Source organism: Temnothorax longispinosus, chromosome 2, assembly GCF_030848805.1.
Source record: "Temnothorax longispinosus isolate EJ_2023e chromosome 2, Tlon_JGU_v1, whole genome shotgun sequence".
NCBI classification, from domain to species: domain Eukaryota; kingdom Metazoa; phylum Arthropoda; class Insecta; order Hymenoptera; family Formicidae; genus Temnothorax; species Temnothorax longispinosus.
The window spans coordinates 23,780,730-23,806,364 of record NC_092359.1 but is presented as its reverse complement, the minus strand read 5'-3'; the positions used below and the strand labels follow the sequence as shown (position 1 = coordinate 23,806,364).

The 25,635-nt window shown below is 36.8% G+C and overlaps 2 protein-coding genes across 9 annotated transcripts in view; one reads left to right on the top strand and one right to left on the bottom strand.

Moving 5' to 3' along the window:
• M (zona pellucida domain-containing protein miniature) overlaps positions 1–25,635 on the top strand; it is a 308,803-nt gene that overhangs the window by 220,680 nt on the left and 62,488 nt on the right. Inside the window, exon 3 of one of the 5 annotated variants that reach the window (XM_071797783.1) lies at positions 8,410–8,668. The exons of the other annotated variants lie outside the window; for them this stretch is intronic. The gene's annotated coding sequence lies outside the window, so the exon portion shown is untranslated. The remainder of the gene's footprint in view (positions 1–8,409; positions 8,669–25,635) is intronic. 5 annotated transcript variants of the gene reach the window in all.
• The window catches only part of Sol1, a 238,388-nt gene that overhangs the window by 176,404 nt on the left and 36,349 nt on the right, over positions 1–25,635 (bottom strand). For all 4 annotated transcript variants that reach the window (XM_071797777.1, XM_071797774.1, XM_071797775.1 and 1 more), the window contains exon 3: positions 13,103–13,283. In XM_071797777.1, the coding sequence (XP_071653878.1) occupies positions 13,103–13,283 (181 nt within the window). The remainder of the gene's footprint in view (positions 1–13,102; positions 13,284–25,635) is intronic.

Genomic DNA, 25,635 nt, shown 5'->3' with positions numbered 1-25,635 from the left:
ACAGAGAGGCGAGCAGACGAGCTTCCGGTATTCGCGGCACGATTCGGCATACTCTTGTCGTCACATTTTATTTGTAATACAGCTACTTGCGTTGCAGAAATCGCAGAAGAAAGCCTTCCGGCTGCGCTACAGTACAAATCAATAAAAATATGCGACAGCGACGGAGTATTTTAATTTTCTAAGAGTACACGAGGCGCGGGATCGTTTTTATTTTTATTTTCAACCTAGTGTTTAGCTCCCTATTCCAATCTTATTCGTAGCCTCATTCTCTTCAGAACTCTCGCTCTCGTACGCTTCACTGGCTTTCTTTCTTTTCAACGTTTCTCTCATTCGTAGTTAAGGAAACGCGATTCCAAATCTTTTTCCGAGACAAACCCGATCGAACGAGCTCGACAAGAAGGACCCAAGTATTGTTGTACCGGGTATGCGAGCCATTCTTCTCGAGTTCGAATTAATCGAACGCTTTAATCCGCGCGAAAAATCCGTCTCGTCATCTTTATATTATTATGGCAGCATTGGCCTTTTTTTTCCCACAACGATCGTTCCCTTCTTATCCGCTCAAACGCCGTGACTCGCCCATCCAGTCTTCCTATTCCCCTTCTCTAACTCTTTCTCAATGAAGAGAAGTACCTGATTTTTGTCCGATTAAAAAGTTTAATTTCAAAGTTTCGAAACTAATGAGAATGTATTGACGACGCGAGCGCAAACTTTATCCCTCGTTTCTTATTAATAGAGTACTGAATATTTCAACTGGTATATATATATTATCCATTTCGCGAGATCTTATTTATTATTATTACTCTAATTTTTTAATAATTTATTATTTTATTTCAAATAAATAATTGGGGAAAATCACTGCTTGTAACCATATTCAATTCTTCATATTAGTCAATAAAAAAAAACATATTACTGACTCTTATAATATCTGTTTTGAATAATAAGAAATTTATCATTGACTTATTACGAACGTGCTGTATTTTCAAATAACTCACTCAGTATTCCATTTCCATCCTGTTACCATTCTCGATCAATTTAATTTCCTTCCTCCTTTTCATGGAGCATCTCTCTTAAAGATGACAACTGATGGGTTATTTGCTTGAATACTTTGATTCAACAACCGAAAGTAATCTAATCAAAAGTAATCAGACTAAAAGGCCGAGATGAAGAGAGAAATTGGAAATAATTATTTGCGAAGGCTAACAGCAATTAGAGATCATACATAAATAGGTTTTGCTTTTAATAAAACCGCTAACTGCTTCTCTCATTGTTATGTTTCATAGATTTAATTCACCAATTATAATAATTTATTTTACATATTTCTTATCGAAAAAATATATTTAAAAAATAATCAATATTAATCGAATTTAAATAGATGACAAACAGAAATAAAAGATATCTTGATTTCTGCCAGCTTCTTTCTCATGTAATTATAATAAATTTATCATCAAGATTCTTGTCGATATAAACTCTATTGTATTATGCTTCATAAGCAGGGAACGCAATTATCAAGGATAGAAAACAATTTCCTGACAAGTAATAATACGAAATCTTTTTTAAACTATATTCTTTTTGTATCTTGTGGCGATATTTTTTCTCTTAAAAAAGTTTTACATCGAACGAAAGCGATGTCATTCTTACAAAGAGAATTTTTTCCGATTGTCTTAAAACAGTTGCAAGCGCTTTTAATTATCATGTTGTTAATTAAAACAAATCTGATACAAATTAAGTTACGAGTGCTCGACATTCTCAAGTAAAAATATGAGATGAGACTAATGCCGCTTCTCTATTATTTCTTTTCTTTTCATGATATTATGTATATGGGTAACATAAACAGCGATTAAGTTCTCTCTAAGTAAATCACTGAACTGTACATATGCATTATAATATACAAATATGTGCCGTTAAGGGAAGAAACATTTTAAAAAACAAAAAAGAACGAAAAATTCTCTTATATTACTCACGCGTTTTTCATGAAAGATGAGACACAAAGTGCAATGCAGTAATTAAACATTCGCCGAAACAGGTAGAAATTAAATTTTACACAAATGGATCTCTTTATTTATATTAGTTCACTTTGTCTCTCATTCAATTAGAACAATTCAGTATTCATCACTAAAATTAAATTAAATTACTATTTACATCAAATTATTTTTAACACACGACTTAATAATTTCCGATTAGCAATTTTGTCTAACTCCGAATATCTTATTCTTTATAATTGCAGTCAATTTTCAAGTCAGAGAACAGCTGCCCTACCTTATCATCTATCGTCTATCACGACGTGCTTCTCTTGCCTTCTTTTTATATCTTACTTTTGACCTACTTTGTTTTATCTTTATTTAAAAATTAATTAGAAAGAAACTTGCACGACACTCACTCTTATCAATCTATCTCAGAGTCTGTCATTTCACGTCATATAATGTCTCCTGCTAAAAGGTGTAATTGAATGACGTCGAGCTATTTTACGATGTCTCAGTCTAAGTCGAATTTTGAATTTCGTGTATGACACACGATAAATAACGACGATACATCTTCGTAGCATGGTATCGCAGCCACTCACGTTTAGTGCTCATAAAAGTCAAACAGTTCAGTAGAACGGTTGTAGAGCTATGAAGACCGCCACCAACACCACCGACGCTCGCTCTTCTTTCTCATTCCTGAAAAAAGCATTACGAAAGATTGTCATAAATAAATTACGCGGTTCTATAGTTTGTCCCCATATCATCTTGATTTAAAAGAAGCAATTATAATACTTTAATCATGTACATACATTATATGTTAAGATCTATATTTTGCATAATTTGATGTTACAAATCATTCTGTGACTTCTAGATGGCAAATACCTTAAAAATATCTAAAAATAATATATTGTGTTACACACATGCACGCATATTACATAGACCCTTTACAGTAAACGCACAGAAAGACTTTATTCATAAGTAAAACAGAAGAATCCCCTTTCTCCATGTATAACATCCATACGGGAGAGCAAGCGTCGCAGGAGAATTTCGCACGAATGCCATGACGCAGTTAAATCACACCGCCTCGTTGCATCGTCATGAGCCTTTTATGCTGTCATGTTATATAGCGACGATGTAGCGAAGTAATGCAATGAGAAGATGAGCTTTTTGCGATGGTACAACCGCCTTTTCTTATAACCACCTATCAAAAACGAACCTGACGTCTAAATTATATATTAAGCCATTGAATACTCGACAAAGGGTGCTTCCTCATAATTATTAAATAATATTCATTCAGATATTGGGTATTGTATTGAGGACGACGTGAAGAGAAATAATTACATCCTTCAGATCAATCGTTGCGCCACGCTTAACAATGACTCGATCTGCGCAATGTAAGGCGAGACGCGAAAGAGGAACTAATCGGCTTTTGCATAATGTCGTACTTGTACTGAAAACTGTATGGTGCCTACCTTAACGACATTAGTCGTACTCTTCGCTTTGAAAGCCGTCTTAATATATAAATAATGACAAAGAACATTACATCTTAACGGCTTTCTGCAAGCAGCCATCCTTCTTCCACGAGTGACCTACTTTCACATTATTATTTACACATTATCAGAGGTGGCGTCACGAAATGTGAAATCGTTGTACGTAACTCTTCAAGATTTTGTCAAATGCATATTAAAACGAAACGCAATATCCGACGAATACGAGCACAATAAAAACTGTCTAATATGTTCTGTATTCTTTTTCATTAAAGTCGTTTCACAGCTTGTAGATTTTTAAGTGATTGTATTGCTTGCAAGTGCTGTATTTCACGGAAAACAATCCAATATACTTCGTATTTTATTTCAGTAACTAACATTGCTTGCATTTCTTATTCAAGATGTTCCAAGAGACGTTGAATATCAAAGAACACCAAAGAACAATTAAATTGAACGTACCTCAGAATAATACTTTTGTCTTATGATAGATAAAACCCTTTAAAAAGATTTGTTTTACTTTTGAATATATACGTATCTCTTATGTTCGCATTGCAGAATGAAACGTACATTGTATACATATGACATTTTTCGATCAACTGATAGGTAGAATAAATCGATCATAAACAACATAATATGCAAATGACAAGAGATATGAGGTGAAATAGAGAGGTATATGCTCTTCTATGTAATATATGGAATGTTTACTGTACGATATTTTAATGCATTCATTGTCCAATCTGCGCGTAAAATAAATCATTTTTTAACGTTCTTTTCTTCAAAGTTTGTATGTGTTAATAAACTCACGTGACGATTTAATTTGTAAATAAATTACCATACACAACACAGTCACTTATAATTAATTCCTTACAAAAAACTAATCGTTTTATACTGTCAGATACAATTAATAATAAAATCACGTTTGATCCAACTATAAATTTTGAATCGATATCGTCCGACATCAAGCCTTGATGAATTTACCGAAGCGGGCCAGAACCAAACAGAGCCGATGTCGTCAAGTGATTCACGAGAGAAACGCGCATCGGATACCAGAGCGAATGAAAGGTCAAAGCTCGAATAGCGTATCGCGCGTGCATTTAAGTATGCAAAGGATCCGCGTAAGGGATGAAATGGCCTGTGAAGAAGCTGTGCGGGTCGCCGAGTGAACGACCGGACAAGGAACGAACGCAAACGCCGGGACCCGGGAGCCGGGAGCCGGGACACGAAGATACGAAGAGATTGCGGAATGTGGAATGTGGCACCGCGGCCTGGAGGTCGTGGCGGGGGAACGAGGTCGCGGAAGGATGTACGTAGACTCTGGGGCGAGATCTTCTGAATTATTCATTCCGGGAGCGATGCGAGAGAAAAAAATAACTACGATGGAACTCGCGCAATCAGAAGGCCAGCTCCCCGTTAATTCGCGTTTCGCACCCCCTTCTCCATTTTGCACGTGCCATTCATGAAAGGGCGGGATGGTTAATCATCGCGCATACGACCCGTGCAACGTTACAGGAGCAGCGGAGACGAATCAAGGAAGGCGACATGTGAAGCGGTCGTGACTCCAGCCTCGGAAATTGGAAACTGTCCCACGAACGGAATAACGAATGCCTGCGCTTTGGCCCCTGATGGAAAGTAAACATCACTGTGAGATGCTACGCGTTACGTCAACAGAACGTACGCGATGCGATGAAATGCGAATTTAAATAATGGCCGCAAGGATATGACGAGGGCATCGTCGAAAAATTTCGTGGTGTAGTTGAAAAGAGCAACTGTCATGTTCGTGATGGATGATGCGGGATAAAAAAAGAAAGAATTTCGAACACACACACTTGCGGATAAATCTACTTCAGCTATTATGGCTTATCACCAATGTGCCAACGCCAGAACATAAACTTAAACTTTTTACATTAAGAATCTTTCGAATTCTCCCTCCAATGAGATCCTGAACATTTTTTAACGTATTATCTCTTTGACGCTCGTAAATTAAAAAGTTATGCGTAATATAGACAATGTTGAATGCTCTGGGAAAAAATCGGTATTAAGCTAATCGCGTAAAGTGGCCTTTCATTGGAGACATCGCGGAAAGCACTTCACTTTATACAGACATTTCACTAAAACGACCCGGTTGCATATTTTAAAAGTATTAAAGACAGAAAATAAATGTTAGCGAGAAAAACGTTTCAGAGTCTAGAGTCTAGACTATTATATCAATATTTTAAAAAGAAAATAAATAATTACAATTTTCTTACATGCAAAAGAGTATCAATATGGTTCAATTAACTTTTTTAATGAAGCTGCTTTTTTTACGATTTTTACGATAGTATTTCATATGCTATATCTCGTTTACAATAAAGAACCTTTCCAATTTTCGATTTTCTATTTTCGTTTTTTGTTTTACGCACAATTGTAAATAGAAAGTCGTGGAATTCAAATGTTTGTCATCAAACCGACCTTTTATTCCGCAAATAATCGACTCTAGCGAAATTATTTTTTTTTTCACAGGTGTTAAATATTTCTACCTTCGACCGAGTTTTATGCAATCGTGTGTACGATCACGTATGTATCTCCATATTCGTATTACCATTAATGGTGAACGTAGGATGGATGAGTCGCTTCGTAGCTCAATAAAGGAAAACTCGTGCTCTTTTTTCCAACATTAGTGGCGCCATTCATTTCCGAGGCAAAGTTTGTTTACCCGATAACTTCCGCGGTCGTTCGACGGCTGTCGTTATATTGAATATTTCATGAAGTCAACGTTGTTGCATTTATGATAATTGAAAGTACTATCGACAGGACTTCGAGGGGACTTAATATACATAATACTTATCATTTTAATAAGTATTCAAATGTCTATTCTGATAATATTGTTTATATTATAGACAGTAATGGCAAAGGTTTAACACACACGATGATATTGTTCGCAGAAATTTTGCATAATTTAAGTAATCCCAAATACTGTGCATCCGTAATTATAGATTTCTTTCAATCAATTTAAGCGTCATAGAAAGAATAATCTACAGGAAAAGAGAAAGTAATCTAAGAAAAGGAAATACGTTATGCAAATTAAAGAAAGTTCTATAGTGATTACTAGGACATCTTTTCCCCTCTTAGACTTTTGACGTTTTTCCCCTAAGGGCATAAAAAAATTCTAGATAACGGTGGACTTTACAAAAGGAAGAACAAAGATATCTAGACAGCCATGTCTAACCACTACGATTCTAAAGAGCAAAGTTTTCGTCCGGCGAAATCCAATCCTATCTCTTGTTCCGCGGACAGCTGAAATATTCATGACAATTAAAAAGAAACTTCGAATACGGACTACAGTCGGGCATGTTTTACAGCTTCACTCTGTCGCGTTCGCGACTCCAGCCGTCGAATCCAACGTTTTGTCTGCCATTTCGCATGGTTTCGTACGGGGTGCGCACTTCCGGCTAATTTAATGTCCGAGTGCAAAGTCGGATGATCATAGCTAGACGGAGAAGGCGTGAAGTGAGAAGACTCAAACCTAGACCTCTTCATAGTTAATCCTCGAGGTAGGCGACGAACCGTTCTCACAATTGTCACAGCTCGTAGTCCAGGAATTTCATCTCGCACATAATTAATCTCAGCAGTTACGCCACCGACAAGTATAATTCCTAGCGGCTTGGCCGCTAGGTATTCGGCACGGGCCGTTACGAAAGCCAATGCTACAATGTTCCGCACTACTGTCCGCTGCCTCCGCCGCAAACTCGAGGTTTCCTCTCCTTCCGGAGTAGCCGCGCGTTTCCGTGTACAACGGCGAAACAACGGCGCCAAGCCATCCTGTTCGTCTCTCTGGGCTCTCGTCGTCTGTACTCCGCATTGCCGCATTCCGTGCCAAGATAGCTCGCTGACGACCGCGTTGCGTGAAATTGCGCTAAACGAAGATACGTAATTCGGTAGCTTTCATCGCCAAAAAACGTTCTGTTCAAAGCTTCTGTTTGGTCATTTTGTCGATACAATCCAACAATACTATACGAATATTGCGTGAAACTGTTTTATTTGCAAGTATTGGTTTCTTAATAATCAAAATTGGTATCTATTTATCGTTGTTGTCGCTGAGAGTAAAAACGGTAAACTGACAACAAAATTAATATGTAGTATCTCGAAAAGTGTCTTATATAAAAAATTTACTTTCGCGAAAGCTATCGTGGAGCCCCATGCCCCATGCCGCATGCATCGTGCTCATTTAATAGTTAGAACCCGGAGGTATCCATTAGGAGATCCTTAGTTTGCTTGGAAACTTGAAGCAGTATCTCTTGCTCGTATATAACTCGTAGAGGAAGCGGCTTACTATCGGCGCCCCTGGATATAAAGCCGAAGTTTCCTCTCTTCTCCGAGGGATTTTCTAAGCTTTAGGACATGCACTAGGCGGCACTCTGTAAACGATCGCCATGCGCCTCGTGTGCCATATTAATAGGGCCATCTCCATAGACGACTTAATATTGGACATGGCACGCGATTCCGGACGATCCTTAGAAGTAGAAACGATTTATGACCGCGAACGGCGGAGGATTTGTAAATAGAATCTCGCTCAAGGAGCGTACTCGGAGGACGCGCGTGCGTGCTCCGCATAAACGACGGAGGACGCGCGCGCTGTATGCAAAGAACTCAACTAATATATAATATGTATGTACTATACCTATAACTTCCGTTTTTATCAAAACAAAATATTAATCTACACGGCATAGACTCGATCATCGACTATAAATCGTAGAAAAGGGCCAGCACAAGATTTTTCTTTACAACGTTCGCCAACAAGTGGAAATTTAATAAAAATAACTAACAGAATTGACTTTGGCAGCGCTCCCGTTCTGAGATTTAGTTCCAGAAAATTCTTTTCAATTGTAGATACAAGTATTAAGTACGTTCAATTAAATGAAAATATTGAATGCAAATAAAAAGTTTTCGGATCGAAAAGAAATACACGAATCATTTTTTTATAGGTGGTTGAATGAAATGCTGGCAGCGAAAGAATAAATCTGAAATTATCGAGGGACAAACTTGAAGTCAACCAATCTGCTCTGCAACTTGAAAGGCAACCAACGTACAGAACAAATTGCCATTAGGTGATGTCCATCTGGGTGTGCGTCTAAATTAACGAACAACAGTCGAGATCTATTCTCTAGAGATAAAGTTCCTGAGGAATACTTGGACAGTAGCCGTAGGCGAACGTTCGAAAACCAACCACGGAAATTTCTGACGGTCTGTAACTGACGACGAGATGTAACTGCCGAAATAATCGCTCGAGTGATTTGTACGGGCATGGGCATGGGCATGAGCATGGGCATGGGCATGGGCAGCGCGTAGGTGTCTACGTTTCGCGAAGCATTGCGCATTACCGGATTGTTTGCCATGCATTTCCAACGGTCCGTCTTGTCTGTCGGAAGTTCCGCCGGTCGACGTGACCCCAACGCAGTTCGATGCATAATGTGCGACAGCACAAATTCCGCTATGAGCATTTGCATACGTAAACGTATGCCGCCGCGGGCGCGGGCGCGTCCGCAGCGATCATCGCTAAAGCGCGCTACAGCGATCGCGAATCGGTTGACAGCTAGAGCGATCGACGCTCTTGGATTTTTATCCTTGGATTTTTAACATCGCATCGTGCAGATCGATCATGTAGATTTCGTAATGCGATGTTAAAAGTATCTCTTTGAGTCACGATGACATCTCTCGGACCGAATCGACGCAACGGTGATATTACATTTTTCCCAAATGGATAACGGATTTAGTAGAAGGGAAGTGCAACCACAAGTTCACAAAAAGTAGATTCATATTCCGTTCGTAGGAAGGGAAACCGAGTTTGGCGGAGAAAATAAAATCTGTCCCGACCATAGAGACACGTCCCGTTGTATTCGGAGCAGCATCCCCTTCTCGTCGTCGTAACTTCCTCCTTCCTGAACTCGCAACCCGTCCGCATGCTCTTCCGCTACTCTTCCTGTTTCCGCATAACTTGACTGACTCATCGCGCGCGTGTTAAGTTACCCTATACACCAATCGGTGAGCCTTAACGTGCAACGCATCTTGAGAACAAATCTTTCAAACAGAAATTTCTAAATTTAGTGCATTCAACACGTGTGCGTGCGTTCAAATCATCCCATTAACCGTCAAGGAATCGCACGTCGAATTTCGGTTCTTCAGACGCCGGGAACGACACACAACATAGGTATCGATATAAGCAAAAGGGATAACGCGAAAGGGGTTGGCGCAGCGGAATGTACATCGTGGCACAACGGTGTCGCGGCCTGGGGAACGCTGTTGTCCCGGCGCATCCCACGTTACGGCTGCAATCGAGCTGGCAGGTACTGCGAGCGAGTGTCAAGGGAACACGCCGCGCGACCGTCGTGCAATCAGGCACGCCACAGCCCGCTGTGATGCAACGGAAGTGGAAGAGGGTACCTATACCTATACCTATACCTATACCTTCACTCGCGCGTTGCCGTGGGACTTGACGCGCGGCGAATATAAGCGAACGAGCTTCGAGCTTACGAAGAAAGACGCCTTAGCACACCGCGACTATACAAAATATTTTTTAATCAAAATAAGTACTCTCATTTCAAACAAAATATGCGCATAAAATTACACTACAGTTACATTACAGGTTTACATATAAAATGATGAACTGTAAAAAATATACGTCTGTGTGATATATATATATGTGTGATATGTATATATATATATATATATATATATATATATATATATATATATATACATACACACACACACACACACACACACAGGGTATCCCAAGTTTACAGTGCTATACCTCGCGATCTAATGATTTTATTAAAAAATGTTTTTTCAGACAAAAGTTGTATGGTTTTGGAGGGGGCACATAATCCAGATGTGAGTCATGTCGTAGATGTCATTGTTTTCAAGAAATTTTAAAGGTGACTAATTTCTTAAATGGAACTTGATTTTTCCTTTTAGATAAAAATTGTCTCGTCGAGATGTTTTCAAAACACTATAATAAAGCTCTCTTTTGCTTACTGAAGAATTTCCTGAGATATTTTAAATATTGTCATAATATTTTCAATGTAAAATATGAAGAAAATATCTCGTAAAGTATTATATTATAATAACTTTTTTTCAACAATCGATTCATTTCATTATTCTATATATAAAAGTATGAAAGTAAAGTTATCAAAACATGAATACTTTATGAGATATTTCATATTTTATATTAAAAATATTATGACAAAATTTAAAATATCTCAGGAAATTCTTAACAAAAGAGAGCTTTATTATAGTATTTTGAAAACATCTCGACGAGATCTACAACTTTTATCAAGGAAAAAATCAAGTTCCATTTAAGAAATTAATCGCCTTTAAAATTTCTGGAAAACGATGACATCTACGACATGACTCATCTAGATCATGTGTCCCCCTCCAAACCATGCAACTTTTGTCTGAAATATTTTTCAATAAAATCATCGGTTCGCGAGATATAACATTGTAAACTTTAAAACGGGACACTTAAATATATTATATAAAAAATTTTAAAAACATTCAATATCTCTCAAAATTGTAAATAGTAGAAAAATATATGTTCAAAATTATTCCTGTAACGTTTAATATATATATATATATATATAATCCATATTAAAATATATATTACACATATGTCCGACCTTCGTTTTTGCCAAGGATTCTACGTTAAATTCCTACCTACGATAAATTGTGGTACAGGTGAAGTAAACGTCTTGCTGCAACGGACTTACGCTCGTTTTGGATCCTAAAACACTGCATTCAGGCGCAACGTAAATTCTGCGAGAACGCAGAAGCACGAGAAATCCCCGACGAATGTACATAGATTATTAAAGTAAAGCTAGATTTAAAGCGCATTTAGCCGTTTCGGAGAACGTCAACCCACCGTCTAATTTCCTATATTTTCCTTCGTATTACTATTAGGGCTTCTGCAAATACTCGTGGTCATTATTACGCAATGTCAAATATAGTTTCCAAATGTACGTGGATAGAACTAACACTGAGTTTGTCGTCATGAAGTGGAAAAGAATCCACATTAAATTCTATTTGCGTTAACTTCCTCTTACGAGTAACGAAACAGTTTGCAAGTTTTGCCAAGCCACTCTAGCAATGCACGATTTACACGTGCACCACCATTGCACTTTCCCCTAGGTAACAGAAGTACGTAACGCGCTACAAATTGGCTACTACCCTCTGCCTTGCTCAAGCACTACCGGGACTTGTGCCATAAGTCACCCTACTCGTTTCTCGCTCCACCCTCACCTTGGGACGAATCGCATCTCGAATTCAATTTCACGAAATGGTCATTACATCACAAATTTCTAAGTGTTTTCGTAAAACTATTGAAACGTAAAATATTGAAGAAGCTGACTTTAATTCCTCAATTCACCAGCAGCGTTATCTTAATGAATTAACCGTCCACAACAAACATTTTAAATAAATCACATCGATATAGGTTTATCTCGCCTCGTTAAAAAATATCTTCATCCATATATAAATTTGCATGCAAAAGGATTCTTAAAGAAGAACTAATCGGCGGCCAATACATTAAGAATTTAATCACGGTTAATACGAAATTAATGAAGCGGGCGATCGTTAAAAAAAACTCTTGCTATGACTTTACTTTCTGCCGGTTATAGCGTGACCCTTAACGCTCTTAAAATCGTTACTATGTCTCAAAGATCTCTGCACTCTTGAGCGCTGAATTTTAGCGAACGATCCTGTACGCAAAGATATTTCGCTTGGAATTCCCTCGTGAACGAATACAATTTTCCGAAGAAAGTATCACAAGTGTAAACTACGTAATTTACAGAAATAAAAATCAATAACGGATTATATTCTTGGCTAAATAGTAAAAACAAGCGGATATTCAGATTTACAATAATATTGATTAAGGGTAACAAAATAGATTGTCATTACAAATCACGTTTGCTTTAACTAGCAATCGTAGAAATCAATGTCATTCGGCACCACTGGTCATAGTGGATGCAACGCTAGAAATTCTCTCTGGCACACTTTCTCTACGTACTCTTAATGTATGTATATATATATGTATATATATGTATATATACATATATGTACTATATGTTTATATTCACGTGACCATACCGGTATAATTTAACATATGGAACACGGCTGCATTCCATTGACGGCAGACAACCGCGAATAGACTCTACCGGACAACGGAAGGCTTGAATTAGGTGCATGACAAATCGCTGTGCATGGATAATTTATCTGTTAACATAACGTTGTCTGCCACTGCTGAACATGGCGAAACAGCCTGTCTAATTATAATTTACGAAAAGGATATATGATATCATACGCGAGAGCGTCTGAATGACGAAAATTATGAAGATACAAAATTTACATATTGATGCGTTATAATTATGTTGTTAAGATAATATAATTAAAGGGCAGGAGCAAACATTTAAAAACTGATATTTACTTCATATTACTCGATAGAAGCTTCATTTTTTAAATATTCTAACAGCTTTTCGTTTAATCTACGTTCAATAAATAGAAACTAAAATTACGTATTATTCTCCACTGTGATGTAACGTAATCAATTTTCATTTTTAATTGACGGTAATATGCAAAAGAAATGGCAGGTTTTGAATGTTTACTCCGTAGATATAGATCACTTACTCAGACCAGATACGACGAATGTTGAAGTGATGAAACTGTAGAAAAACAATTTCATCTGGATGACCAATGAATGTGTACAGAAGACAATCGATATTCGGTGGGTATCGTTTCGGATAATCGGGAGATGTAAAAGTGCCACCTTGAGGTCTGTCCGAGCTGCTGTATACAACACATGAACAACCTGTAAAAAAAAAAGAAGTATCATATGGACATTGCACATGACAAATGTAAAAGTTTAGAAAAATAACTCAAGGCATAGAAAAACGAAGTAATGGAAAATGTCGGCAATATCGAATCGTATCTAATCAACACTGCAAGCTTCGTCAGACGTGACGTGTCTCGTCCCGAACGATTTTAATGCAGAGATATCGGGCATTGTGTCGATAATGAAATTCACCATCTGACATTGCTTCCAGGATGAGGGGCGCGAGCATGCAAGAGAAAAGTTTTCTTATTTCCAAAATGAAGTCGTCGGTCCGCGCATCGATCTAGCGTCCTCGCTTTCGTGCTACCAGCCGCGTCGAATGCCAAACTCAAAGAATTAAATTAAAGTTTGACTTTTCGGGAAGGAAAACTCCACGAAGAAGCACATAATAATTCACGCGGTAAATGTCACTCTCGACAACGAGTCAATCGCGTCAATTAAAAATGAACGATTTTAAATAAATCCTTATTAGCGACGGTACGGCAGCCATTTTACGAAAAGATTCGCTTTGCGTACGTACGTGATCCGCATCGATGCGATATAGAGACGAGATATTACGAGACATAAATTTACCCCAAACGTATCCGGCGGATCAGACGGCGAATGATTAAGCAAGCCGATAATTTATAGAGGAGTCGTTGCAAAGACCAGCCGACGTGGCTCCTATTATCCGAGAAGCCGTGACTCGCACAACTGGGAATTGCGAAAATTTAATTTCCTGTTTTTCAATTAACTTTTACGTTAGTCGGACACAGCGGGTCTTCTCGGCGCGGCGAGCGGACACACGGGAGAATGCAAAGACCCGTCGTATCTATGGTTAAATAATGGCATGACACTTGAGTTATACCGCCGGTACAAAAGCCCGAACATTCTCGACCAGTTTTATGCTTTGGGGACCCCATTGTATCCCGTAACTCGGCGTAATGCGGAGGGAGTGATTCTTTTTTTTTTTTATTCCGCAGAGGTATGTGTACCGAGCTGTGTAATATACCGGTTTATTGTGCGCCCATTGTTGTAGAAAATAAAGCGATTCAGGGTGTAGAACCGACTGTGTGGGTAAGTTGAAATTCGACCTGCAGTGCAAATGCTATGAGACTCTCAGCGCTCATAAAGCGAGACATTTCGCAATCTTCTCAAAGAAAAAATAATGCCAAAGTCCTTTGAAAATTACGTATCTTCTGCATTATAAATTTTAATTCACATAAAACAATAAGAAAAATTCGACTATGTTTTCTATTACGAGAAGGGAGAAATGCGAATGCGGTGTTATATGTTCGAATGTGATAAAATTAATTTCAATATAATATATAAAATATAGTAAAATAATATACACACAAATGTTTTATAATATCTTTTACAGACAATATAATCTATATGACAGAACGGAAGATCGCGCTAATGGGGAGAGAAATGTGAATCGTTATAGTACCACGTTAATGCGAATACAATCATTTATCCAAGATAATATCGCCATCGCTATACCCTCACGATTCGTCTCTGTCGGTGCACTAGTGCTTTGCAATGATTATTCTGGCTGAAACGATCCATTAGCGAGCATTCGTTCGGCACAGCAAGACTAATGCAAACAAAGCAATTTATAAGGATAGTGACGCAATTAATCAGTCTTTCGAAAAAGCGAGAGAAACACGAAGAGAAAGAAGCGGTGCGCCAACGAAAGAACATATCGCGTTTCGCGCGCAGCGAATTAATAGCTCCACGAGCCACAAGTTGGAAGGGTCTTTAGTAAATTAGCAAAAACAATGTCTTCTTTTATGTGCCCTTTCTCCCCATACCTCTATCTATCTCTACTTAACTATAGCAAGCGTTTTCAGTTTTTCAGTCTTTCCATCACCCTACTGCTTTGCCTTTTACTGCCTCTCACTGCCTTCTCACTTTATTTTTCGTCAGCTTGCTTTCGTCGTCGTTTCGTCGCCACGTCGTATGTATAGGTTTCTACATCTTTTGGGTGGAAAGACGCCCAAGCGACCTGTCGCGTGAAACGTACCAATGATACTTGAACTTATTTGTCTCGTCTCATAAGATACGCTGTGACATTTGCAATTTTCTAGTGTCTAGTATCGATGCTATTCATTTCACTCTTGTACCACCTATGTACATAAATCCTTTAATATATAAATGTTCATGTATATAGACAAAAAGTTTCGTTATATCTCCATTTCCTATAATTAATCAAATATTTTAAATTAAAATTCTCACGTTATAGATACTAAATTAATTGTATTTAAATAATTAGAAATTAATTACAAATAATTAAAGAGAAAAAACCGAAACGGATCACCGAGGCTAAATTAAAGCCTAAATTAAAAGGTATCAATCACTAGTGTCATGTTGATTAACGCCGCATTGTAGGGTAAAAAGTAGAATGTCAGAGGCGTAAAAATGCTGGCACAGCTACTTCCTCATGACGGAACTGTCCGAGAAACCTAGAGAATATTTTAAATGGCGGCAGAACTAATTCTCCTCTCGCATCACACATGTACGTTAACGTATGTACGATACATGCTGAGAATAGCATGTACAATGTTAAAAGCGACTACGGTCTCTTGGCTGCTGAAGTGGGGCGCCAGGCCGCTCTAAAACACTCGGAGACATCATTGTTCAGTCACGTTCGCCGGCATTGACTCAAGCATCCTCAAGTTGCACTCTATTTATAACGTACTTTGCGATAGTTACAGAAGAAAGAGCAATAGGCTTTTCCATGAACGAGGAAAAACGCGCATACGATTAACAACGGACTCGCAAGTGTACCCGTGTCAGGACACTAATTAACATGTTTGTACGCAGACATGCACAACCTGCACGAATATCGATCATTCATAACATATAAGGTCTATAAAATTAATCGCTTTCGAACATTAAGCGGCGTAAAGAACTTGTATTTTACATAAGAATAAAAATGACATAATTCACGACAAAAAAGACAAAATGGAAGATATTATATTACAATGAAAAATATTACTTTCGTCTAATGTTATGTATATTAATATCAACAGCATACGTATACATATGTGAGAATTTGTACTCTTTTCAAATGTCATTATTCAATGCTTTTATTCTTTTCCAAGATATACAAATCACATTTATAGAAGATAGATACATTAAGTCCTTTTAAATTGTCATTATTTATCAATGCCTAATGTGATCTTTTTCTCGCATGACAGAACGCATTCCCTCAAGCATTATAGTGTGCTGTGAGAACTCCGACAGGTGATCCGTAAGCTGTGACGCGCGAAGGGACGTCTTCCCACGACTCTTCGACTGCCTATACTATTATACGACAGTCACACGAACATCAAAGACATAAGATCAGGATGCCACACTAAGAAGCAATGATATTATTGCCGCACCGGAAACAGTAGAAATCACTTAGCACTCAATTCCAGCCGCAAGTTGACTTTTCTGAATTCGGACTGATGCCGCAAGCTGTTGGCAAGATCGAAACTTGGAAGTTTCCACAAAAGCGAGAGAAACTCTGCATCGCGCCTCATCCGTTGCTATTTCATACATATATTTATATGTATTATAAATATGTACAGGGTGTCCGAAGCAAGTGCAACTGTTATATTGACCGCGAGTCTGAGAAAAAACGAGTACTAACTCTAAGAAAATATATATATTCTTTTTAATGTTGAAATACCAATAGTCCAATAGTTCTGGTTATAGGCGAGAAATTAAAAATTAAAGTAGATTGAAGCTTAAAGTAAACTTGACCTAAGACTTTAACAGAATTTTAATTTAAAGTTTAGCTACTAAAATATATATCAAAAGTTAAGAAGTTGTGAGAAAGTATATGGCAAATCAAATTTTCTCCGTAGAACATTCTACTTCAAAATAATAAAAGAAATCGTAACTAACAATAAGTAAAATTGCGATATACTTGACACCTATATATATTCACACAATTCTAGAATACACATCTATAGGTATATATGAATAGACCATCTACATTCTATATGTATATAGACATACTTGTCTATATATATAGAATGTAGATAAATCTATTTATATACAGGTGGAATCTATAGAATTCTTTATCTATCTCAGATAGATAAGGATCCAACGCAATGCAGCAGGCAATGCGATGCATCTAGATATCTGATGCTGAAAGCACGACTACCACTACACTTAGATCACGCGATTACTTGGTGGACACAGAAAGGCTTCTGCTAAAAGCTGCCGGATAAAGAAGCAAAAAAAAAGTGAAAAAACCGAGAAACGAGAAGACATAAAAGAGGAAGGAGAGGGAGGAAAGCGCACTGCGCGTTAAAGAATAGCGTTTCCTACGGAACTTTGGTGTATCCTGACTATTTCCGGTTAAAAATGTCACCTCAAAGCACAATAGCTTCACACTCAATTATCTTGAAAATGGATCATTTTCAAAAGGAATAAAATCCTTGGAAGATCGAATCTTTCAACGCATCGTCTGTTTGCACAAATTACTATTGACTTTCCCTTATACATATAATTTTACGTGTCAAATTAATCTCTATACTTATATTTAACTTTTCGTTTTCATGAGAATTTAGTTATCATCAAATCATAAGTTTCGTCGATGTCGTAACATATTGTATATCGTCACCATAATGGCAATGGATCGGAAAGATGTCTTTTTTTACACTAGATAAAATATGTCGTAGGAAGTATTGATTTTAAAGGAGCTACGGCTACTATTCCTTTGAGAGCCGATGTCACGAAGTAGACAAAGTTAAGAGAGGACGAAATAAATTGATAATATCTTTAACCGAGGCCGGTAGCTATCAAATGCCATTTTACGAGATCGTCCTATACTTCAAGTCATTCACGTGACTGTAAAATGTGCTCATATATGTTATCCTTGGATATTTAACCTTCTGGGATAGAAAACGACTTCAATATTCACGAATTGTACCGTTTTTGATTAGACAATTTCTACATAGCATCCACGCTTTCCAATAACTTATGAAATCTTGAAAATATTCGCTAAACCATTATTTTTTATTATCCGCTTAAATTTTCGGGTAAGAAATAAAAAAATTCACAAATTAAATGGATACGAAATGTATCCACAAATATATATATATATATATTACCTTATCAAAATAAAACAAATTTGCTACAATCATATGCAAATAAATGCAGTCAAGCAAATATTGAGGATTTTATTATTAAAAGCTGTATTTCTCCGCGCTATTTCTATTTTATGGATATATTAAAAAATTGTTACCGCTTATTTTTTCATGTACATGCATATACCTACGCTAGATCATTTCCAATGTGAATCAGAGGTTGGTCAGTGCTGAACACTTTTATCCGACTGCATGCGCGCTTCGTAAATGTTTTCATTAAACGACTTTTGGCGTGTATTTGTATCAACACAGCACTACGTAATGTCAACAACAATTGCATATCACCCGCTTGGATATTCGCAATTCTTCCAATCGTGTCGGAATAAATTTTAAAAGCCGCTTTTATATTTCAATTATTCTTCACACTCGATGTAAAATTTATTGGGAAAAGCCTTCTATATATATGTTGTTACATTTCCATTTCGTACATCTATGCAACGTGCGAGAGAAAAATATGTAGAAATGAAAGATTTATTGCAAATTAAACTTCAATCCATTTTCTACTAAATACCAAAATAAACCTAGATAAATGTTAATATACATATAAATTATGAATTATAATCAATTTTTCACGTGCATAATTTATAAGTAACATTATATGTATATCTCAATATTATTTTCTAATATTAATCAAATGTCGACATGTCGACAAATAGAAAATAGATTAAAATGCTAGAGATTTCCTCATTCCTCAATTCTCTGTTAACAGCAACGCATGTGTGTCCTTAATCACGATATATCGTAGCACGCCATTACTCACAATCAGTACGTCCGTGAAAAAATTGCGTAATCTGGACTATCGGCACTTCTTTATAGATTGTTCCGCGCAATACCGATTTGATAGGTCGTGCGATGTACAAGATAGTGGATATCAATCTAGGAGCAGGTGGCCGGAATATTCACAAACAAGCTAGCAAGAATTTATATACAACCGTACAGCGCCAGCAGTTTTGTTTTATCTACTATTGGCTCGGGGATTTCCGTGATATTCGCGGAACAGAATTTTTTTATGGCCACGAGCAGGTATTTATTCATGAATCCGGAATGACAATGTAGCCGCAATGCTTTCTCGTCTCGCGCGATCGAGCTCCCCGCCATGCGAACGAAGGTTATATAACTGTGTTCATCCGTGTTTTTTTTTTATTTTACTAATGTAAATGTTAAGCACATTTAAATTGCAGAAAAAGTTGCACTACGCAAACATTAAGTTTAATATTTTTTATGTACTTTCGCGAGCAACGCCAACAGTTTGCTATTACCTTGCGTTTGTACGCATTTGAAAATGCATGTATATGTGTATGTGTAAGTATATACATATACACATACGCGCGCACGCAACAGAACTTAATAAAAATAATACGACATGGGCACAAAATGTTATTCCGCTCGAATAGTATGTTGCAGAATCGGAAAGAAAATGTTTCCTGATTCAATTTTAAGAGCCGGAATTGTCCTCATCATGTTGGAACAAAGTCTTCAGAAAACCAACCTATTACTTGTGCTAGAATTTCGTACGGTAGAAAGCCTGAGTAAGAAAAATTTCATGTAATATTAGAAGCAATACACACGATCTGACATTGGTGGAACATCTATGATAGTAAAAGCATTGAATCTACGAATCCAGTTGACATTGTTTTTATAGAGTATGTATGACACTCATGCTTATATCACGTCAATTACCTATTCCCGTTTTGTATTTGCAAGTTCAATTTGAATTCACTAGGTGTCGTACGAATTATCGAAATAATCGTTCGAAAATTAACGAGGTTTCCATTCTCCAATATCGACAATAATTTATATTCAATTTCATACACGCGCATCCCTATACGTTGGCTGTTGAAATTTGTATGGTCGGAATACGCGAATCGTACTGACGGTACACGGCATTAGTGAAATCGTAATTGAAATATTAATTTATGACGCATAACGACCACCTAGTAATTAACACGCTCAGTAACCCTGTGTCAACGGATGCGCAATGCATGCATTACGGCGACACGGCCACATTACATAAATACTCGGCTTTAGTCTGACCTCGGCCAGATCATAATGGGCGAAGTATACAATTCTGCCATTATCCGCGGGAACACCAACGTTCACAGCAAAAATCCATGAATATGTCTGCGGAAACCACGTTGCATTTGTTAAAAATGTATCGATGCGCATATTTATATCATTAAATTATTACATGACGATGTAAAAATATATACGGTTATTATTTTTGTTCTCAAATTTCCCTAATTCGATTATTCAAGCCAATTGATCGAAAATATTGATCATCGCGAGTAATTATCCCGATAGATTAAATTAAATTTCGTGAAAATAATTTCAAAAATGTACAATGTTTTTCATTTTTGGGGTTGCTAATTTCCACATAAAATTGATTATAGAAAATTAATAAGTAACAAAGATTTCGTTGTGTATAAAATATCTCTGAAAATATTATTTGTTAAAGATATATCTTTTTTATATTATTATTTAAAAAAAAGGATCTCCGCGCGCGGTTTTAAACTTAAACGTGAATATATAGGATGCGATTACATATACGCGGTCACTTACTCTTACGATTCTGAAAAATGTGAAAAATTCCGGACACGCTCGCCCGAAATATTGAGAAAAATGTTGTAGACGTAGCGGTCGTATATAAATCGTGCATTACGTCATGACGTGATGCACTGCCGTATTATCGCTGTTACAACAATGCTTTCCTCTTTTTGCGAGAATCGAGATGCAGCAACATGGTCAGCCGAACTGAACCATGTATCAATTACATGAAGCTGCATCGTACGAATAAATAGACTGTTAGTGGTTACGCGTTCGCAGAATAAACGTGACTTCCGTTACTCCGTGTGTTGGATATCAGCGAACCGATGTAGATCCCTTTTAATGGAGATATTCACTGGATTGAACAGGATGAGATCACTAAAATTATTCAAAATAGAACGAGTATTATGATAGATCGGCTTTCGTCGTGCCATTTGGTAATCATCATATCGAAATAAACACATTATAGCGTTGCGGTTAAAAGTTACAAATTTAATTATGTATGTTAATGTTCGATAAGCTAGATAATGTTAACTATTAACTATGTTAACTATATATGTATAAACCAAGCAATTATCGTCTAAATATTAATTCAAGAAATATTGTAAATTTATTAACGTATCATCCCCAAATTAGAATTTTCTGATACTTTCGTAACTTTCTTTAAATATTTATTTTCCTGTTAAAATAACCAATAGATTTCTAATCGAACAAAGAGAGCATTGATAACAAATAAATATCAAGAACATATACCTATATGAATTATTTCCAATTCTTGAATAAATTAATGTTAAAGTTAAGAATTGTACAAAATAAACAACTTGATAATAAATACAGTTGCCAATTAGTACTATCAAAGTTAAGACGCATCTTTTCACAATTAAATACTATTCCTATTCGCGGAGTAATAGCAACTATCTTAAAGTGACAAAACTTTAACCGAGCTTATACTGCAAATTGCAAACGACCGAATACGCGAACACTTGTAGAACTTTCATTTGGAGTTCTTCTGATGTAAAGGACAGATTATGGACGAACAAAATAAGAGAGAGAGAGAGAGGCACTACGTACGTAATGAAACAAATGTTTTGAATGTAGTCGCGTCTTCATTTAAAAGTAAAGGGGGTAATTTGTATGCCGCGCATACTGCTAGCGACATACGAAATTCTAGTCTTGGTGACCTAGTAGGGTGGCATAACTGGTAATAATGTAAGTACATTAAGCGCGCGATTTCATATCGAGAATATACCTGGTAGTCTTGATGGGCTTTATACAAACTCTACATTTGAATTTAAGCCAATATAAACTATATGTACCGACGAGAGCATTCTTATTTTTGTCTTCGTGATTGCATTGATGATCTAATTGTTTGACGCATGAAAAGAAGATAAAGGAACGAATATCTATAAAATTTGTTAGAAATAAAAAAAATAACTTTAAATCTTCAAAAAAAGAAACGGATAATGAGAATCTTTCGCATAAATACCAGAAGCAAAGATCTCTGACTGTTGCATGGACGGTAGTGAACGAGTTGGTTGTATAACGAGATTCACCTGCATAATGCAGAAAAGACTATACAAGTTTTATATTACAGTGCACGAAGCTTGTGCAGACGCTACGCTAAACGCACTTTCAGAAATGTTGCATTTGCATCGAATAATAATTTACTCTGAATGTACAAAACTAAAAGAAGATACGTTATTGACACGTAAACCAGAAGTAGTTGCACAATATTGGAAACTAATATTTTGTGATATCAAACATCGTGGATATTATTTAGATTTTATACACTTTGGATATTCCACTGTACCATTCATATTCCTACGAGAGCAGTTGCGCTTCGACAAAAGACTTGAATCCGCTAGAGAGCAATTATAAAATATCTACATGAATATCTATCTTTTGCGCATATACATCGATACAGCTTCGAGACATGTTTTAAATATGGTTATATAGCAGTAAATTAAATCGCGTTACACAGTTTCTCCTTATTCATAGATCAGTATTCGACATTTTTAAATAAAATGCAATTATTTTGCTTAATTACACACTTTATCATGCATTTGTTCCGTAAGACGCTAACAATTTATCAGAGAATAACTAAATAGAGAAACGCCGCTGTTCTAGAATAGTATATAACAAGAAAATTATTATTTTAGAGTTGTAGATAAGATGCAAATCGCAAAAACAGGAAAATGCGCGTGACGGTATTCGCTGGAAACTCTCTGGTTGATAACCAGCTAGATAGTATTTGCAATGAAAAAAAAATACAGACACTGCGTACCAAAGAATATCTTTTCTTTTTTTCATGCTGCCGCAAAATGTGAAGACATTTGAAAACAAATTGCCGGTATGGACCATGCACATACCGAACGTGACATTTTGAAATGTCTGTCTCAAGCTTCTCACATCCAATATAAGATATATCGCGATGCTGTTTTTTCATGATACTTTTATAGTAAACATATAGTGTAGAAATAGAGATGGTTAATGGTTCACACATTTTCACGTTATTTCAGCTTATATACTTTTATCATCTTTTTATAAATTTATGACATATTTTACATCGTGATAATAATGATTACAATAACAATGAAAATTACGTTAATACACCATCTACGCGAATGTAGATAGGTATTTATTAAATACGTATACAGAAAGCACACGAAGAGGAAAATCGCCAGAGATATCAACTTAGCGAAAAATATAATATATAATAACGCTGCCCCGTATTTGCTACCTCGTTATCGTATTTTATTTTGAGAATTATAAAGCAGGAAATGTAGGATCGAAACATAATTAGTTTCAATCAGCAAATTAAATATCAATATATAGCATATCTATTTGTAAATTAAAAATCGTGCGGTTACATTGATTGCATTTTTTAGACATTATAAAAATAAATAAATATCGGCCCGCGATATTTCATCCTCTCAATGAGAACTCAAATATTCTATTAAAAGCAACATTCTATTAAAAGATACATGGATATGTTACGCGGTTAATCAATATTAGATCGTGAAAAAGATCAACTATGATATCGCGCGATGTGATGAGGGTTTCAATGATGCATACAGATTGCACGTTGCCGGGAGCAAGATTGCGCAACCAACTGACGTATATCTGCCAAGTTCCCGATTGTTGTACAAAGGGCTGGTATTGACCGATTTCGCGCATCGACATATGTGTAAGAGCCGTCCATTAAAAGCAGCTGGTTTGCCAAACATACCGAATAATTACCAACGCACAGGAACACTCTCGTCTAAACTGGTTACAGTGTCATTCGTGATCTACCCAACCTCTTCCGCTAATGATAGCTCACCATGACAAAACCCGCGTCGATATCACATCGACGACCTGCAGTCACCAAAAGTCACAATGGCAACTACCCTTGTCCATTTAACTCAAAGCTATAAGAGCAATGCCGTGTTATAATTTATGCTGTCTATAATATAATAAACAGTTTAACGCGAGCTATGTATTTAATGCGATATCCTTCATGCAAAACAAACTTTTAGCATCACGGATTTTGCTGGACTACGCTCAAAATTTCTTCTTCTGGAAATATTTTTTATCAAAAACGAATATTAGCACAATAATTCCGTGAATGCGTTTCAAACCGCGATGATTTCTAAAGCAACGCGGGGAATCAACCGTATTCATCTGCTCAGCTAAGTGGAATGTTTCGCGCATCTCTTTTTACGTAAACTATTTTATGCGGAAGATTTTCATTTCCAAGCCTGAAAGAAATATGTTTAATTCCGCCCGGAAATCTCCAAAACGCGGGAAAAATATGTACGTTTGTTTCCTTGTTAAAATGTACAGCATATATAACAGAAAAATGTGGAGATAGATTGCTATATTTACTTCCCGGCTTACTGTAAGTTCTTTCCAATCTCCAGCATTCGTGTTTATGCATCATGCGAGACCTCGATGGCGTAATCTTGAGTCAGGGGAGACGGTTCTTAGAAGCCGCGATTGCAACCGAGGTCCTTTGCTCATTCGGGCGAGTTGAATCTCAACGATACTTCGTTTCGGTACACGTACCAAAGTGTTATTCAAAGAAATGCTATGACGGAACTTGTAAGCTTGTAAAAATGTCACGTTTGATGATATAAGCGGAGTTCCATCTTAGGTAAGGGATACAGCAAGACACTCGAAGAAGTTTGTCGTTAAGTCCGCAACTTTTCTTTACCTTTATGCCGCATTAAATCGGTCTAACTTCTCTTCGCCTATTCCTCGATTTTCTGTACGAAACCTCGTTCCCACCACGAGGACCATCGCGATATCAGAAAGTAGCGAAACCTTCCTTACTTGTTCAACCAAGCGGAATCTCGTCAATATTTCCACCGCCTTTATTCATCGGCATCAGCGCGTGCTTCATACGTATATACCGAAGCTTTTACAAAAGGAATTGAAAGAGATCGAATGTACCATAAAATGTCAGCAAATAAAAAAAAACATCAGCAATCATCTTATATATACGTCATATTTTACGTTTCAATAATTTTTATAAGTATGTTGACTGCAAGAAAGTTGAGATAAAATTTTAATTTTCACAGAATTTCACTGCTGCGTCCCAGCACCTCGTTCATCTTTTTCAGTCATACGGAAGATTGTGTGGAGTTTTTGAAGAATGAAGCTGTCCTCTCGAAAAA